The sequence below is a fragment of the Plodia interpunctella genome, chromosome 9, assembly GCF_027563975.2.
Source record: "Plodia interpunctella isolate USDA-ARS_2022_Savannah chromosome 9, ilPloInte3.2, whole genome shotgun sequence".
In the NCBI taxonomy this organism is placed as follows: domain Eukaryota; kingdom Metazoa; phylum Arthropoda; class Insecta; order Lepidoptera; family Pyralidae; genus Plodia; species Plodia interpunctella.
The window spans coordinates 7,625,562-7,643,437 of NC_071302.1; the positions used below are offsets into that span (position 1 = coordinate 7,625,562).

The 17,876-nt window shown below is 33.6% G+C and overlaps 1 protein-coding gene across 1 annotated transcript; it reads left to right on the top strand.

The window, feature by feature from the left end:
- The first annotated feature begins 13,780 nt into the window (after positions 1 to 13,780).
- On the top strand, positions 13,781 to 15,989 carry LOC128672379 (homeobox protein 10-like). Its single transcript, XM_053749497.1, has 3 exons — positions 13,781 to 14,524; positions 14,762 to 14,843; positions 14,927 to 15,989. Exons 1-3 carry the CDS (start codon positions 13,862 to 13,864, stop codon positions 15,856 to 15,858), a joined length of 1,677 nt encoding a protein of 558 aa, XP_053605472.1. The 5' UTR covers positions 13,781 to 13,861; the 3' UTR covers positions 15,859 to 15,989.
- Positions 15,990 to 17,876: the final 1,887 nt, after the last annotated feature.

Sequence of the window (17,876 nt, forward strand, 5' to 3'; positions counted from 1 at the left end):
TTTTCTGGGAGATTACGCGAATCATGGCGGCGGCGTCGGCAAATAGCGGCCGCTATCCGTCCCGGACCAACTCTCCACATTTATAGGAATACATGAGTATTTACATGAGTAAATAACGCGGGAGATTCCTTGTCCTTTCATTCTACAACTGGTGGAGAACTCATCATTTATCTCTGAGTGAAATAATTATCAGGTCTCAATATCGTATGAATGAGAAGAGTTACTATGGAAAAACAATTTTGGCTAAAAATTCGCAAAAGCAACACATAGTTATTACAATAACACGATTTTCGACATATTTATCATAAAATAATTGTTTTTATCTATTGAAATATATAAAGTGATATCACAGTATACATACATATACTTTCCTGTTACACACCGAGTTTCAGTATTTGTAGACGGTATCAAAACTTTAACATTTCAATTTAATCTTGGTAGTTTCTCGAGCGCTCTCGGAAGCTAAAAGCTAGATGTAATCTGTTTTGTGTACCACGCTAGATACTAAAAGCACTTTCATTTCAAAATTATTATACTAAGTATTTCCTTTTAAAACCATTTAGATATTTCTTTCTTGGTCTCGTCGTAATAAAAAAATAGATCGTTAGAACAAAGCATTATAGAAAAACGTAAACCTTATTCCATTGAATAAGGGTTTCGTTGTAACAAAAATGTCAGTATAAAGTTTCGCAGATGCATAGGGAACCCGATACTATGCATAACATCGCAATTTTTTTAATTTATTCTATCTTGTCTAATAGGAACTACGACAAGATAAACTAATTTTGAGAAAATTCAATTACCACTACATTTCCATTAAAATAAATGCAATCTTGAAATTTCAATACATTAACCTGCCCTTGTCATATAAAAGTTTCTACAACATTTTTCTGACAAAACCTGTTCCTCGACCAAATAGGAAATGGTTGCCTCTCCCAAGGCGCCTACCATGTCGCGAAATATGTACGCGAATAATTCAGTTTTTTACCTCCTCCCAGGACGATCTTCCTTCATGAACTTTTCATCATAACTCAATTTCCAAAGCATATTAATTATAAACTTTATGTCTTATAAGAGAAGGTTGATTTTTCAACGTCAGTCATCGTAATGTTATATCCGATAAGTAGTTAGCGCGGATTTCTTGTTTTTACTCTTGCGGTGGGATTTCGAGAGCTTTTGTTAAGTGTTCAGCCTGTTCAGAATGACGGAACGAGAAAATTCCGTCTCAGTTAAGCGCGGAGATGGATTTACGCCCAATATTTTCCCAATTTATACCCGAAAAAGCCCGAAAAATGTCCCACGGGTATTTGTGTTAATTTAATTTATGCAAAATCCCAGGTAATTTATTTTTGAAACTATTTTTGTCTCGAAATCCAATATTAAATATACTTATTAATTTCTAGATAAAGTTAATTTAAATATCATTATCTTTTGTTTACTCATTATTTATCAAAAAATATTTAATACTTTTAATATTTTGTCAACACAAGTACTATTTTTTTAAAAGCATTTTAGTCGATCAATCTACTTTCCGTATATTTTTCAAAAATCCCCAAAACGACCCGTGTCGATAAGACCCGTAATAAATCCACAGCAGAGTCTCGCATTAACTCTTCAATTTATTGATTTTTCCGACACATTTGTCAGCTTTATGCAAAATTAGTTTTCACGGTCAATATATCTAGTGATAATTTAATGGTCAAAATGTCACTAATAATTTAGTTTTCCTCCAAGACATATAAGTCAACACTACGAATTAGAGTCTTTCGTAGTATATTATGCATATAATATTGTTAATAATCATATAATTTCAAATTATTTTTTAATTAATTCCACTTTTAGATACAACATGCGCGCCGCCCCGCTAAATAAAATAAGTTAACTAGTGCAAGCCAAACAGACTACTAGGCATAAACAGAAAAACTCTGTAAGTTATAATGTACTGTCAAGTTAACATAAGCTGAAAGCAAAAATTAAAATGCTGTATCTATACAAGCGCAAAACCCAGCCAACCTAACCGGTAATAGGCCGGGATCGACGGCCGGCAATAAATCGATTGCTAGGCTCCGTGACTCTGTGATCAGCAACGAGCGCCCTGCGCTACCTATAGTTAGTCGTAGTTACTACAATTACACGTTTAAAAAGGTTAACTACCTTGACAGGTGTTCTTTATTGAAATATTTACTTAAACAATTAAAATGTTAGCACTTTGCTAATTAATTATTTTTTAACATAAATTACATTTAATATCTAATGTGTAATATATTTTCTAACATAAATCACATTTAATATCTTAATATATTGATTTAAAAGTGTGTATTTTAATTTTTGTGCCAACTTTTAAATACAAACTATCTATACTATATCTATCTAGGACAGGAGTCGCTCAGGAAATCATATGTTTTTATATTAACACTAATATAGACTACTACTTACTTACTTGTATTTTACTACCTACCTATGGACACATTCTGACCTTTTTTTTTATTTTAATCCAGTCATCCATCCTATACTATTTACATTTTCTTATAAAACAACTATTTTTATTTTTGTTGTTTTTTACCTTTTATACCGGATTGATCGACTTCACATGATTTGATAAATATAATATAATAAATATACTGAATAACAGTATATTTATTTCAGCTTTCATGTTAATCATAGCGCAGTTACAATTCATTTTTAATCGGTTCTTTTCCGGAGATATTGAATCAAAATTATAAATCATAAAATGGTATGAAAATGTCATGTTGTAAAATAGTTGTGTATGGTCTAGTGATTTCATTTTGATATATTGAGTCGTATCCTGAGTTTAGCCCATATTTTATACTTTGACAGAATTCCAAAAAGAAATTGAAAAATACTAAAATACCTATAGAAGTCACAATCTGATCGTATGCTTTTTTGTATACAATGTAATGTTTCATTTTGTAACATAACTTGTAGTACCTATTTCTTTGTACTCTTTGTCCATTTTGAGCTGACACCGCAACACCCTAAATAATAAATGATTCCTTTCTTTCAATTTTAAAATATTTGATTATTCAAATAATCTTGGACAACCATTTTTGTGTTGATACATTGTATAAAACTGATTCTACAGTTGTCATGTCATGCCCGCTCACAGTGGCCAGTTATATTTCAGAAAACAGTTTGACATTGCCTCGAGCACTCGACAGAAGTTCAATTAACGAAATTGACAATTCAATGTTAACACTCCGTAAAATAATTTTAAATGTTGGAAATTTTCATAATCAAGCATTATCTGGTCCCGCAATGATATTTGCTTCAAAACTCTAATCACCGAGTTAACATGAGTTAGTAAATAGAAACTCTAAGGGTGCGATCTCTAAAAGGTGTAGGGGAAAATTTGCTCATGAAATCTCTGTCGTTATACGACATATTGAAACTGTGACACAACGTCGCGCCCGACAAGGACGGAAGCATAAATACGCCGAGCGAGAAGGAGCAAGCGCTACCTTTTGGTAGGTCATATTGATCTTTCACCCACCATTTTAGAGTGTGCCATTTTCGCCCCGGGCGTCACATGTATTCCAAGCGTCGACTGGAAAAAGAACTTTATTCTTCTGTCATTTTATATTTTTATGAAACGATCCAGAGTAAGGGATGATGGTGGAATTTCATGAAAAATAGCATTTTGATGCAATGTCAATGAAGCGCCTACTTTGCGAAGGCGACTTACATGTTCTGTTGAGTTTTATAGTACCTAATTACATGACTTCAAACAATCACTTTTGTTTTTAATAATTTATTTGAAGTAAAATCCATTATCGCATTATATATCTTGTAAAAAATTGTTAAAAAAATCACGATAGCTGGAGTATACTGAATTCTCACAGAATTTGGTAAAGACGTTTTGAACTCAGCTTTGTTACTTTTTTAGCAGACTATTGTCTGTCCTCTAAAAATAGGTAAACACAGAATTGTCGATTAAGTATCGAAACTAATTTTGCAATTTTTATCTAGGACACTCGATACATGAATCGCTACGTACACATAAGCACTTAATATCGCAAACAAGGCAACGTATATGAGTTTTAATAGTAACCCGTATTGGCCGAGCGAGATAAACGGCCTAATAAAAAATAATGTCGATATTAAACTGGTAACCGGGCCGCGTCCCAAGAGGCCCTGACCCGGCGTCCTAGCTCAGCCACTAATGCGTAAAGTAAGCGGGACGCTTTGGGCGCGGGGCTACCATTACGCTCACGACATATAAAAAAAAACATGTACATACATGATGTGTGCGCGTCCCGGCCATGAGCATATAAGATTGAAAAACTGACTTGACTAGAATAGATTAACACAAGAGTGTGTGAGGATGTTTGTCAAACACGAAAAATGCACTGGACAGATTTCGATAGAATTTGGTACACGGGTAGATTGTGACCTGAAATAGTATAATGTGGTTTTCACCCGTAAGCGAAAGCCTTGGGATGCAGCAAGTCAGACATATGTATGCCTTTACGTGTGGCCTCTCTTGTCGCGTATTATCGCATACACCCCTAGCAACGCGTCGTGCGTTAGTCGCAGCGCAGTTAGGACTCCCCGGATGAGTTTTGACGTCCGTGTTACATAAGCAATTATACAGCGAAAAAGTTGCGCCGTTTCAACATTTTAATTGTGTTTTATGAATATTTTTTGTATCTAAACCTAATTATGAAAGTTACATTGAGGGATTGCAATGGATTACATTCATTAGTATGGCTTGTTTAGACCCCTGAATAAAGAAAGATATGGGATAATAATGATAGGATAGATTATAGTGTTTTGATATAAGGTCAACTTTCCCAAAGTTCCTAAGGAAAAGATACTAGGACAAGGCTAGATTTTTTTAAATATATTAATTATAAGTATTATAACTTAATGATGACTAAAATAAAAGAAATTGGATGAATAAAATGTTCTGACTTTATTGTTGCGTTAACAATACCTTATATATTGCATATTCAAATCTAAGTCCTGCAATAAAAAATGGGTATGGTATATTTTCAAAACTTTTTCTAAATCCTAAAAACCCTCATTATGTAATAAATATGTCTTCCCGCTGGCTAATTCTCATTCTTATACTAATTCCTCTCATTTTCTAACATAATTCAGTTTAATTCTTGCCATGTCGGGAGCACTCGGAAATATCGGGATATTTATCTCCTAAGAGGGTTATTAAGAGGGGTTTTCATCGCAACTTAATACTGGGTTTGAAGTATACACACCATATTCTATAATTACATTTCTAAAATTATTTGCCACTCGAATTCAAACCTTGCTCGATCCACATAAGGTGCTGACAGTTATAACTTAATAGCAAATTGCATTTTCGCTCAATTCCGTAGTGGAAGTGTTTACTTAAAATTCATACATTATAGTGGATATTAAAAGTTAATACTTTTATTTAGCTCTCTATATATAGGTACGAATTAGCAACTTAATAATTATTTATTTATAAAAAAACATTACTAGCTCGCTCTTGTAATAATTTTGAGATGAAAAATACATGATGTGTCCTGTAGATTTTATGAGATTTTTCTTATTACCTTATAATTTTGTATTAAATATATTGTTAAAGATTATAAGTACGACTGCAATCCGTCAACAGGTCCCGTGTGATCAGATACAGTAGAATCATTCGGCGAAGTGTTAAACATTATTTCTGTTTCATGATATTTGATGTACTTACCATCAGAAATGATAAGAATTAATTCATTATCCAATATTGTTCATTCTCATATTCATTTTACGACCTTCGTGGAAGAAAAGCAATGCGTAATTCTTGTCAAACTCTCATTTCAACTTTCTCTCAGGAGGCTCTTTGCAGAAACCATTTGTAATAAGTAGTAACTTTGCACTTACTTTCCTATTTACTATTTGTTTCTAGTTTCTCTCTCTTATCTCTGCATGTTTCCTAGGGGTTGTGAAGCCGAGAAGCCGCGAAGTCAGCGTAACAAAAAATTCGTCTGTGATTTTACAACAGATCGCCTGCCTGACGTCAACTTGGAAATGCTATTGTTGCCTATCAGCTGCCTAGCCTCATCATAATTTAATATAGTTTATGGTTTAAATAACACTTTCAGTTTATTCATCATGTTCATACTAAAAGTTGGAGATATCTCAAGCATTAATCATGTACCTGTCTATGTCATTGCCTAGAATGTACATTGCAGTCCACGTCCAATATGTTCGCAGAGGAGTTGACGTTACATAGTGATTTAGTTGGTTATTACAGTGTAGTTATTAGTACGGGCTTACGTGACGCAAATCCGAATAACCCGATTTATGTTATTACATCCGTGGGTCACAATTTATTGTCTAATACATTTTGCGTTTTGTTCTATTATAAACACAAGTTCAAATATGTACGGAATCTCGTTGGTCGAATGATCATGTAAATATTGGCCAGTGATTTCTTTTTTTTTTTAAGTTCCAGACCTAAAAAATATTAGGTAATATTTATTTTTAAAAAAACCGGTTGCACTCCGAGAGTGCCGGCAGAAGTGAAAACCTGAATATTAACATTGTGCATTTTTACGTTTTACGAATTTTCGATCAGGTGACGTGATCTGACGCGAGTTCTACCCATCACAAAAAGTGCACAACCGCCGCTAAAGAAGTTTTCACTTCAAAAAATATATTTTCTTATTACGAATTTTCTCTATTTTGCAAATAAAATATTTGACACATTTATTGTTGATTTATGTTAGTGATGTGAGAAGGAAACGTGCGATAATTAAGCAGTAATAACATTAAAAGCATCATACTCAACGGCCTGAACTCTGAAAGCCTCACTTTAGTACATTTAGTGCGAAACACTAAAAAAGATATTAAGGCTGGTGGTTGTTGCTACTCTTAAACAAAGACCATTTTATAAAGACCTATCAATTTGTATGAATTTCTTCTCGTTAATGCCAGTTCGAATGGTGCGGGGCGGTGTCTGGGCTCAATGTATATTGGTTTAGTAGATTCCGGAGTGGTTAGTCCTATGTCGAGTCGAGCCCTCGGGTAATAATTGTCACTAGACGAGGGCAATGACCCTACGTTGTGTATAGGTACTTTGCTTACCCACCTATTTTTATTGTAATAATAGTTCTATTGTCTGAGTATAACAATAAATTTAAGTATATTTATAATTACCTATATCATTTCTTTTTTATTCATTCAATCATCGTAAACATTATAATAATTATGAATTATTTTTTGTAATTGAAAGCAAAAATATAATTTAAAATTAATTTACCTAAATTCAAAGTTATATTTTAATAATGTATGTAGGTTGTAGATTCAACGTATTAGGTTAATATATCAGTGAAAAACGTATTATCTCAGTAAAAAACATCACATGCACTTCTACTAGTATACAATTACAAGGATTACAATTCAAATGGGATACAAAATTGTAGCCGTAAAATGGGAGAATAATTGCTTGTTTTATTTTTCGCAGGGCGAGATTACTTTCTCTGACATAAAAAAATAAATTATCTCTATAATTGGATGGTAAATTTTATTGGCGTCGTTAAATTACCATGAAACCGTGCAAATGGTTTTTCAAATCAACGTGTTTTTAACATTTTCTTATAAATAAAAAACCTTTTAATACAATCAGTTGGAAATTGTAAAACTTATTGTGCAGTACGTATAGGTATTGCAAAAAATATTTTTTATATGTATATCATTTGTTTCAGCTTATTTATTAGACAATACATATATCAATGACCCATAATTTTGTTAACTATATGCCTACTTATTTATTTAAAACTAGCTTTTGCCCGCAGCTTCGCCCGCATTTATTTCGTGCGTCTGCTCATAACTTATTACCACCTTATTACTATCAATATCTTCTATATCTCGAGATCTAGGCAACGGATCGCAATGAAACCTATACCAGATTTTAAGTTAGACCTTTCACTATACAATTGTATAAACCGGAAATTCCTTCCAGTAGTTCTATCTCGATGCGCGAATGAACATATAGACAGACGAGCAAAAATTCTAAAAAAATGTTTTTACTTCTATTAGTCCCTAAAAAACCCCCCCTAATTATTTTTAATATCTATGTACATGAAAATGAAAACGTGAGCTATAAAGTTGCAATGATTCTACCCCTGTTATAACAACAAGTTATAATAATAAAAGCCAATATGGCGGCCGGCGTATCAAGTTTGGCAGCAGTTCAGAAACTGGCGTTAACTGCCACATTCACGCCATCTGTCTGCAGAGGCCTCGGCGTTTTTAATATAAAGCCTACATACGTACGGGTGACAAGCGTATCACAAGCCCAAGACAAAAGGAAATGTCACATTATTGCTTTAATTGCTTTAGTTTTTGTTATTTTATTTAAATGCATTAACCACAGGTATGATTACTATCCTACTAATGATACTATCCTACTAATATCTATACATATAAGTATACCTATTATAAATGCGCAAGTTTATGAAGATGTTTGTTTGTTACTACCACGCATAATCTACTGGATGGATTGTTATAGTTATAATATAGTTCAGTTAGTCATCTAGTAGCTCTTCGAAAATCATTTTTGGGTGGATTACAACAGTAAACTTTAACCTGCGCAGAAAACGTAATAAAGTACACCATCATGTCTAAACGTCAGCGGCGACGACGAGGCGCGCCGGTTAAAATCAGCATCAAATTTGATGGTGCAACTCACCCTAAGATTTTTATTAACGTCGGATCTAAAAAAATCAAGTCTGATTTTCTTCCAAAATCGGTAGGTAGAATAAATTAATAGCAATAATTTGTGTCGAATAAATATAACACAGCCCAATTCTCAAAACTTAAAAAAAATCCCGCTTAGAATGTATGTTTTATTTTATGTCTATATATTAATCCAATTGTGAAACATATCTCGTTGCACACGCGGACACAGCTACACGAAAGTTTTCCCATTCACAAGTTCCACTGCACATTCTGCCAAGTTACTAGTACAGGAACAACTTAACATTGCCTGTAAATTTGCAACAACGAAATTAATTTAGCCTAGCGGTCTCGGGTGTAGCACTAGAATATTTCTTTCCAGATTTATTACTTGTGTTTCAGTGCGACGGTTGGGAGAATGTTTGGTATCTCTATCTGGAATTTTGTTCTTTGATAAATACTTTGACTTGTATATGTTTTTATTATGTATAGCGAGATATGTTTTGTGTGACATGGAGATTCGGGGACCGATTCCTAGTGCGCCAATATATTTTGTGTAGGATATTTGTCTGCGTTCTGGGAGTGTTGTGTTCGTTTCTGTGCTAGGGCGGAAATTCACATGCCAGTAGCTTGTACACTTGCATGCCAACTACCCGCACGTATCACTGGACGCGCATCTGTAATATACAGCTGTGGTATGCACTGGTATACAGTAGGTATACATATTCTGGGATATCAATGGCAAAATCAAAGAACATGCACATGGCAGCTACGTATGCCAGCTACTTGCCTGTTTTACTGGCATATGAACTTCGGCTTACTAACTCAAATTAATAGATTGAATGTATGCAACAGTTACTGCAGGTAATAGTATTATATCAATGATGATTTCATCGTAAACCTTTATTATCTAGTGTTAGGTCATCTGTGACTAATGGAACTGCACAGTGCATATAACTCGCAATGACCAGCTTCAACTTTGTATCAAACTGATACACGATTGCTATTAATGCTAACTAGATTTTGAATCATTTAAGTTTTACTTCAATAAGAATTTAGAATTATATGTTTAGTTACTGAAATAAAGTGGTTATTATTTCCTTTTTTCCCACATAGGGAAAAGATAATACCTCGGAATACATAAGTAATAATCTGTGAATTAGTTTCGCTAAAGCTGTTTCACATGACGTTTAAGATTTGTGATATTCAATTTTGTGAATTACCCAAATGATACTATTTGTTTACCCAGTGATTATGAATAAGAATATATACGTATAAACCTTATTTGTCTGCTATTTAATTTACATTTTATGCCATTTTAAGACTATTTCCTGGCTTAACTTTATTCAACTTTAGTTAAGCTATACTTTTATAATCTAATGAAAAAAGTAACTTGTAGTTAAGTTACTTTAAAAGAACTGCATTCCATGAAAAAACTTAAATGTTACGTGGAATATTCTAATTTTATCAATTGTAAAAATGTCTTGTTCGAATTATAATCTGATTAATGTTTCCATAACAGAAATACATTTATCAAATTAGTCTAAAAATTAGTCACATTACGCGTTTTATTCAAAATCTGTGACCGAAACACGTACGTTCCCGCATGACCAAATATTATTAATAACAATTTATGGCTGAAATCCCGACAGCTACATGGAAACCGAATGTTTGAAGATTAATGCTGATTAAACACGGCTAGGGTTATGTTGTTTGTGAATTTAAATACGATTTATTTCATGTCCAGCTATTTGCTGTTAAATAGTTTAGTTATAGGATTTTTCAAATTGTGAATTTGTTTGCCACGACGTAAAATTAAACATTCAATTTGTTACGACTATTCGCAATGAATAGATGGCGCTGTAATCATAGTTAGCATTTAAAGTAATAGTTGTGTGTGGAATGATTGCGTAGCATAACATACCCAAATAAACTTTAAAATGTGCACAATTTTATTAATGCACTATGCCACATAATTCAAAACAGCCAGTGAATAATGCTATATATAAGTATCAAGCACAAGTACGAATTTATTAGTAACGCCATCTATAGAAATGTGAAAGCGTTTTTCTGTCGTCAAAGCCTCCAGGTGGCATTTCGGAACCTCCTATTGTTCTTCGCTCATTTGTCTGTAAATTTCCGTATAACAATAAGATGGCACTAATTTTAATCTAAAGTTCAAAAACCTTCAGATATTTGTGTGTCTAAAAAAATACACTACACAAAACCTGACGAAGTATCTTATAAATTTAACATGAATACTAATAATAATAAATATAAAAATATTATTCATAAATACTTACATTTAGCAAATTTTGCCATTAACATCCTCGAGGCTAAATTTTCGCGCCAAATTTGAAATATATTCCAAATTTACATGTACCACTCTAACTTCGGTATTTAATGTTCATCATTTGACTTATCAACTATTTCACATTCTTCTTCAAAGTAGCAATAACAATCCTTAAAATTTGAATCCACTACCACCAGCCACGACAGTTTCACTACAAACTGTTGACAGTGAGTAACCAAACTCTCAAATGTCTGATTCACTTTCCTCCGTTACTGATACACAAATCTTGTGTCTCTTTTGCACTGAAGCAGTATTCTATGTTGGTCTCTGCCAGCGGTGTCGATTAAGTAAAACCATTACGATGAGAACAAAAAAAGGTCCCCTTTGAGCAAATGGTAATATATCATCGCTTTGACGTTATGGGCTTAGGGTCTTTGGACGGGATAGTAATCTTTTGTGCCGAGAGCCATAAAATTTATTAGAGTAACGGTTGCTAGCCGAACCAGCGAAATTTTTGCCGACTTCTGTTTTCTATTAGCCCGTTTTGCAACTAACACTACTTACTGATATTTTATGAGATCTTGTTTTATTTTCTCCTTGGCCTCCTCTAAAATATAATTATATTCGTAAATACGATTACAACTAACAAATATAAAGACTAGAAATGTTATTAAGACAATTTCGAACCTAATGATAAATGATAACCATTATTTGTTAATAGATATAAATTCATCTGCAAATTGATGAATCTAAATATATTTAATGGACTGGGAACTGAAAAAAAGATGAGCTCAGTATGTTACTAACAATCGCCATTCAAAACGTATAGGTCTTAAAATTGTATGTACAATATTATTGATTTAATGTACAAGAACACACAAACTATGCATTAAGTGTAAGTACCTAAATAGCAATGAATTAGGAGATATATCTGTACTGTATCAAAAGGACATAGTAGCACAAATCCTATGACAAAAGTTTCCGGATCACCAAGCGACGTCTAAACCCCGCATAGGAGGAACTCTCACGACCCAGGGCCATCTATCATTCGCAACAATGTCCACGGCCAAGGGTCGATAGCAGCTGACTATAAGGCTACGGTTCCACTATAAATATATGATTGGTAGCTATCCTATGATGCCCGCTATACACTATCGCCGAACTAAGACAGATGCCATCTCGAAGGCATAGAAATCACGTAGTTTGTATGACAGCTTTTATTTACAGCAATATAGAACCAGCAGTGTATACCGAATCCGCAAAATTCAGCGGACTAGTCCACGGTGATGTGGAGCCGGAGCCGGCATTACATGTAACATAAGCCAAGCTAAGCGATAATCAACACACAAACAATTATCTCAAGATTCACCGAATAACATTGCACAACTAATGTCTTTTCTAACACGACTCAATTTTTGTAGTCCTTGGCCTCATATTAATAACTATTAGACTTTGATACGATTTTATTTTATTTCAAACATTAAAACAAAATAACTAAAATTTTTTAGCAGGTATGTTCAGTATTCTTTTGCTCTATTTATTGAGTAATATTATTGCTAATAGTGGTGTCAGATTTTATTCATGTAAAGGTATTTGACATGGCCTTTACTAATACCATCACCTAGTTGCAGTAAATGCATATACACTACTTAACAGTCTACCAATGTGCACTACTGACTATAGACCATTCGATCACATGTAGACGTCTTAACCACTGACCCTGTTATTCTTTAAAAAAAGTTAAAACATACACAAAGCCAAAATATGTTTTGTCTTTTTCTGTCAATTTCAAATATTATAAAATGTGATAGTGACAAAACATGTTTTATATATAAAAACACACATGTTTATAAATAATAACCTTGGCTTCCGCTATGGCTTTCGCTCCATAAGAGGTTGTTAGGATATAAGCCTTATTCATCCATAATGAAGTAAAGACTGCAGTGACTGGCTGATGATGAGAATAACATTAGTCTTGACATTACTATTTCCATATTAGCACGTGCTGCCAAATTGTTATTGTTTTTGACATTTACCACCTAACAGGCCCTTAAAAACCATTTTTACAATATTACATAGTTCGTTACTGTAATCGTTACGTCCATTATAGTTTGTTTTACTTCACGGAATCCTTTCAATTGGCAAATTATGTGTTAACTTGCAATAAACAAAGATTTCAAACATTGTATTTGCGTTTTTTTTATACTCCAAAAGTTAGTTTAGTAGAATTTTCCACAATATCTTAATGAGTTTCATATCTGGGCGGCCAGAGACCTAAATAATGTGTTGAGAATTTGTGGTTTTTCGAAACGGACAAATGACGTAGGTATTCGAACTTATCTTACGCACAGAACACACCTATGCAATTATACATAGTAAAATATATGAAATCATCAACAACAAATCTTATAATATAAGATTAAATAACTACTACACTAACATCACTTTGATGTATCTATGAAAGTTCTACTAATACGGGCAATTTATTTCAACAAAGTTCATTCAACCAAAACTATTGACTTAACGCAGTGTTTGTTCGTTTAATCATCAAGTCCGTTTTAAGTTACTAAAGACAATCCCGGATAAGCAAAGCAATTGTGACAAGCGTTTTAGCTACCGAAACCAATTCCTGTGTATTATCTCCTGCCCACTATCGGAGACCCGGTATGTGAGCCTTATCATGCACACAACTAAACCGGGCTGTTGTATTGACGTCAACTCCACACGCACACAGAAGACAGTAGTCATTACCAAATTAACGACAATCAGGTGAAGAAAAAAGCATTTTGTAAACAATTCTCAATGAGTACGGTCGCTTAGGTGCTTAGTGATTTACTATGACGACATTATTTCGAACGTAACTGTTTTTGTGACAAGTGATTAAGAAATTTGTTGGAAATGTCGACCTCATCTGCTTCACCTCCAAGCCTACAATCTGACCAAGAACTGGAAGATTCGAGGGATTCGACATCATCTGCATTTTCTGGTACAGTAATAGCAAAATATCAAAACAGTCAAGTGTTTGATCCAACCCAAAGAGGTGAGTTCAAAAGTGGCATTACATCCCATGGCGTTGAAGATATACTTTCTGAAGGCACCAGCTATGGAGTCAATGATAATGCATTTTCAGACTGTAAACCGGAAATTATTTCATCTTTGCCTCAATCATTTGTGCAAGATTATAACTCAAGAGATTCAACTGGATTCAGTATACAAGATATTCTTGGATTGCATCAATCGTACAATGCTCCTAATGTGCAAGAAGAGTTGGAACCTAGATACGATTATCAGATACCAAATTATGATAACATAAGTAACAGTTCTAACAACAACAATTATGGGTCTGGTAATGAAGAAGCAATAGTTGACGATTGTATCGACAAAAGCAACAATATATTTAGTTCCGCTGCGACGCAACTTGGAAATCAAGTCACTTACAGTCGAAACTATGCAATTAGTGAACCTGTCCGATATCATTCTAAAAGTGGTTTTAACGGCGACATTGCTAAAGATCCTGGAAGAGAAATCAACGAAGTACATGACTCTAGTTTTTCCAGTCAGGTAAGAACGTACAATGTAATTTAAACCTAATGCTGTGAACGTAAAATAAACTACAGTAGCAAGTATATAGACACTGTTACCTATCGTAATTTACCACAATAAAACCGGATTCATAATGACAATTTAATATATTTGACAGAGGTTATTAAGACGTAAATTGGTTTTACCTTATTTTATCACCACTCATTCATAAGTAGACACGTATTTGATAACATTTTTTTTAATTTTTTTTTTCAGAACGATACTCCATGGAATAGTAGAGCAGCACCAAATAATCCTATAACAGCAACAAGGACGGCATCATCTCTTTCTGGCAACGGTAATTATGATATATTTTATAACCCTTTTCTTTAATGTTAAATATTATGAGTTTCATTTAACACATATTTTAATTTATTTCAGAAATGTCATCTGAACCTTCGTATCAAAAAGGATTTACAAAGAGAGCACGTACTGCATATACTAGTTCACAACTAGTAGAATTAGAAAATGAATTTCATCAAAACCGTTATCTATGTCGACCAAGACGCATCGAGCTTGCTAACTATTTACAACTCTCAGAGCGACAAATTAAGATTTGGTTTCAAAATAGAAGAATGAAATACAAAAAGGATAATAAACACAATAAGCCGTCGTCGTCAGTGGATGACAACAGTCCATCAAGTTCGAAAGAAATGTCTCCTACTCAAGATCACAAAATGGGCCATGGAAGAAGCTGCGGAGGACACGATAGGAGGCGTCTTCTGACTGACAATCACACTAGTCATCATAAAATATTTATGTCACCTAACGATTCTATTTCAAGACCTCCTGAATATTCTTCAGTCAGTTCACTGAAATCTGTGATAAAAGGACCCCAAAGTACAATTGAGCTCCCGTCTTACACTCCAAACTTATCTTATTCATCGTACTATACAGCAGGCACAAGCAGAGCCGCTTACTCACCGATGTCGGAGGTTTATCGATACTCGAACGATGAGTCACTGCAGCCAAATTCTAATACACTGTCCACTCTGTCATCCGATAGTTACGTTCCTAATGGAGTCAGCTTGAAGCTAAATGATGATTTGACTCGATACACTGCTACATCATCGTACTACAATCCTCTGACAACTGGAGTAGTGATGCATCCTCCAACATCCGAAGCATATGGATTCAGTTCGTCAATATCGTCGTTGTCAGCACCAACCTATGATGATAGTAGTTTACATTCTAGAAACCCTAGCATATCTTTAACTCAAGACCCTTACTATTCTTACTTAGCTCCACCGGATACCACAAATCAACATAATTCTTCGTCTACAAGCAAGTATTCATCGTACATTTCTTTGTAAATTATCCAAAAATTACAATCAAAACTTATTAGGTAGATAAGGTTTAAAGAAGATTTAATTTTGTTATTATTGTAATAAGTGATGTATGATGCATTTGCAAATGTCGTTTTGTTTTTAATTTTGACGATTACTTAATTATTTTTATCAGAAGAATAAATTTTAGAAAATCATATAATAAAATGATATGTTACTTGATAAAAAAATGTGTATTTATTTATTATTTATTTATTTACCCCTTAGTGCGCGCGTGCCGATCTGACTACGATCCTAAATTGTTGTGCAATTGTTTTTATTATCTCCGGGGTCGAAGGGTTGAATATTTTGATTATTAGATAAGTTTTTATAAAGTTAAGTACCTGTTTCACCACTTTCTTATTATATTTCAAATAATAGTCTGACAGATAGAATAACTATTAGATAAATCTGTCTGATGTGATTGGCCAATTAGCTTTATCCAATACTTGTGAAATAGATTTTTTCACGTTGTCTGTTTGATATATTATATTCAAGCTATCAGACACTTAGTCAGCAAGCGGTGAAACATGCCCTTAAACTCACATATCTGTACTACTGGAAGTTTCTAAATCTAAAAGTAGTTCTAAAAATTCCAATACATTATCCCTGAATCCAATACATGGATCCAAGTGCTTTGAGATGCATTATAGTTAGATTGTAAAATAAGATTTCTTATAATTTCTAAATGCTGATTCTAATCAAATTTGGCTAGGCTTCGAACACAAAACTTGAAATCCTGATATATTTTGACACTATAGGATTTATTACCATAGCATTACACAAAACAAATTACTCGAGTCGTTTACAATATCATTAGCGTTAACGTAGATATATAATTCATAATTAACTATCGCTAGATGGCATTTGTTAAAGTAGTCAACAAGAATTGGCATAAGTGGAATTATTGGCCATAATTGTGACAAATCGATGTCTGTAGGTACGTTGCTGAGAGACTTTGTCAACGAGAGAAAAAACCAGTAACCAGCAATGAAATGATGCCTGACCACCCGATCGGCAGCAATTATCGGGAATCGAATTAGATAAATCATTCATTCATTTCATCCATTTTCCGCCCAGAGCCTTCGCGTATGTACCTCTGTCCTATGCCTCTTTCATCTATGTATGACCTGCTACTTTCATTATGACACACCCGCTCATCTCATTGCTAATTGTCCGACACTTATTTCTGATTCTATACACGTCTATTTAAAACAAATCTTAATCACGAAGGCGTGAGCGTCCATGTCTCGCCACCAAAAAACATGGTCAATCTGTGCCTCCACAGCGCCTGAAAACCCGCCTATTTAATCAGTAATTTCTTTGGTATTGGTATTCACTTAAGTCTTATAAAAATAATAAATAATGATGGTACCACATAACAAATAGTCCCATAAAATAGTTAATTAAGGTTTTCACTTGGAAGTGTCAACAAAGTCGTTAGGAAGGTAAGGTGATAAAAGGATTATCTATTTTCGGTGATTAGCGAATATAATAAAAGAAGGATTGCAGGCATAGGTGGGGGCTAATTACAGGGGCTTGTAATATGTATAAAATCAAGTTAAAATAGGACAACCCTATCATTTGTTACCAGTGTCTTGAAACGATGTATTCTCAATCTCTGTTTAGTGCTAGCCCTGTGAACGATGACGTCACAGTTCTTGAGAATATTTTATCCCAAGGACATGGTAGTAATAATTTTAATTATAACTGGAACAATGATTTGTATCCAGAACAGAATCAAAATTATCAGGTATATTATAATAACCAAACGATTTTTTTGTTACTAACGCTGAAAATATAACTCGATTTAATTTTATTTCTATGTCTTATTTCAGACTTATCAATGGGTTCAAAGAAGTCATGCAACATCTTTAAATTTAAATATCCAGCAATCATCGCAGGTAAATCTAAATTAAAACGTACAAATACTTACTTCAAGATTTCTTCAAATGTATCCTCAATTTCCAATTTTTTTAATTTTTTTTTTCCAGGAGCCAAACCAA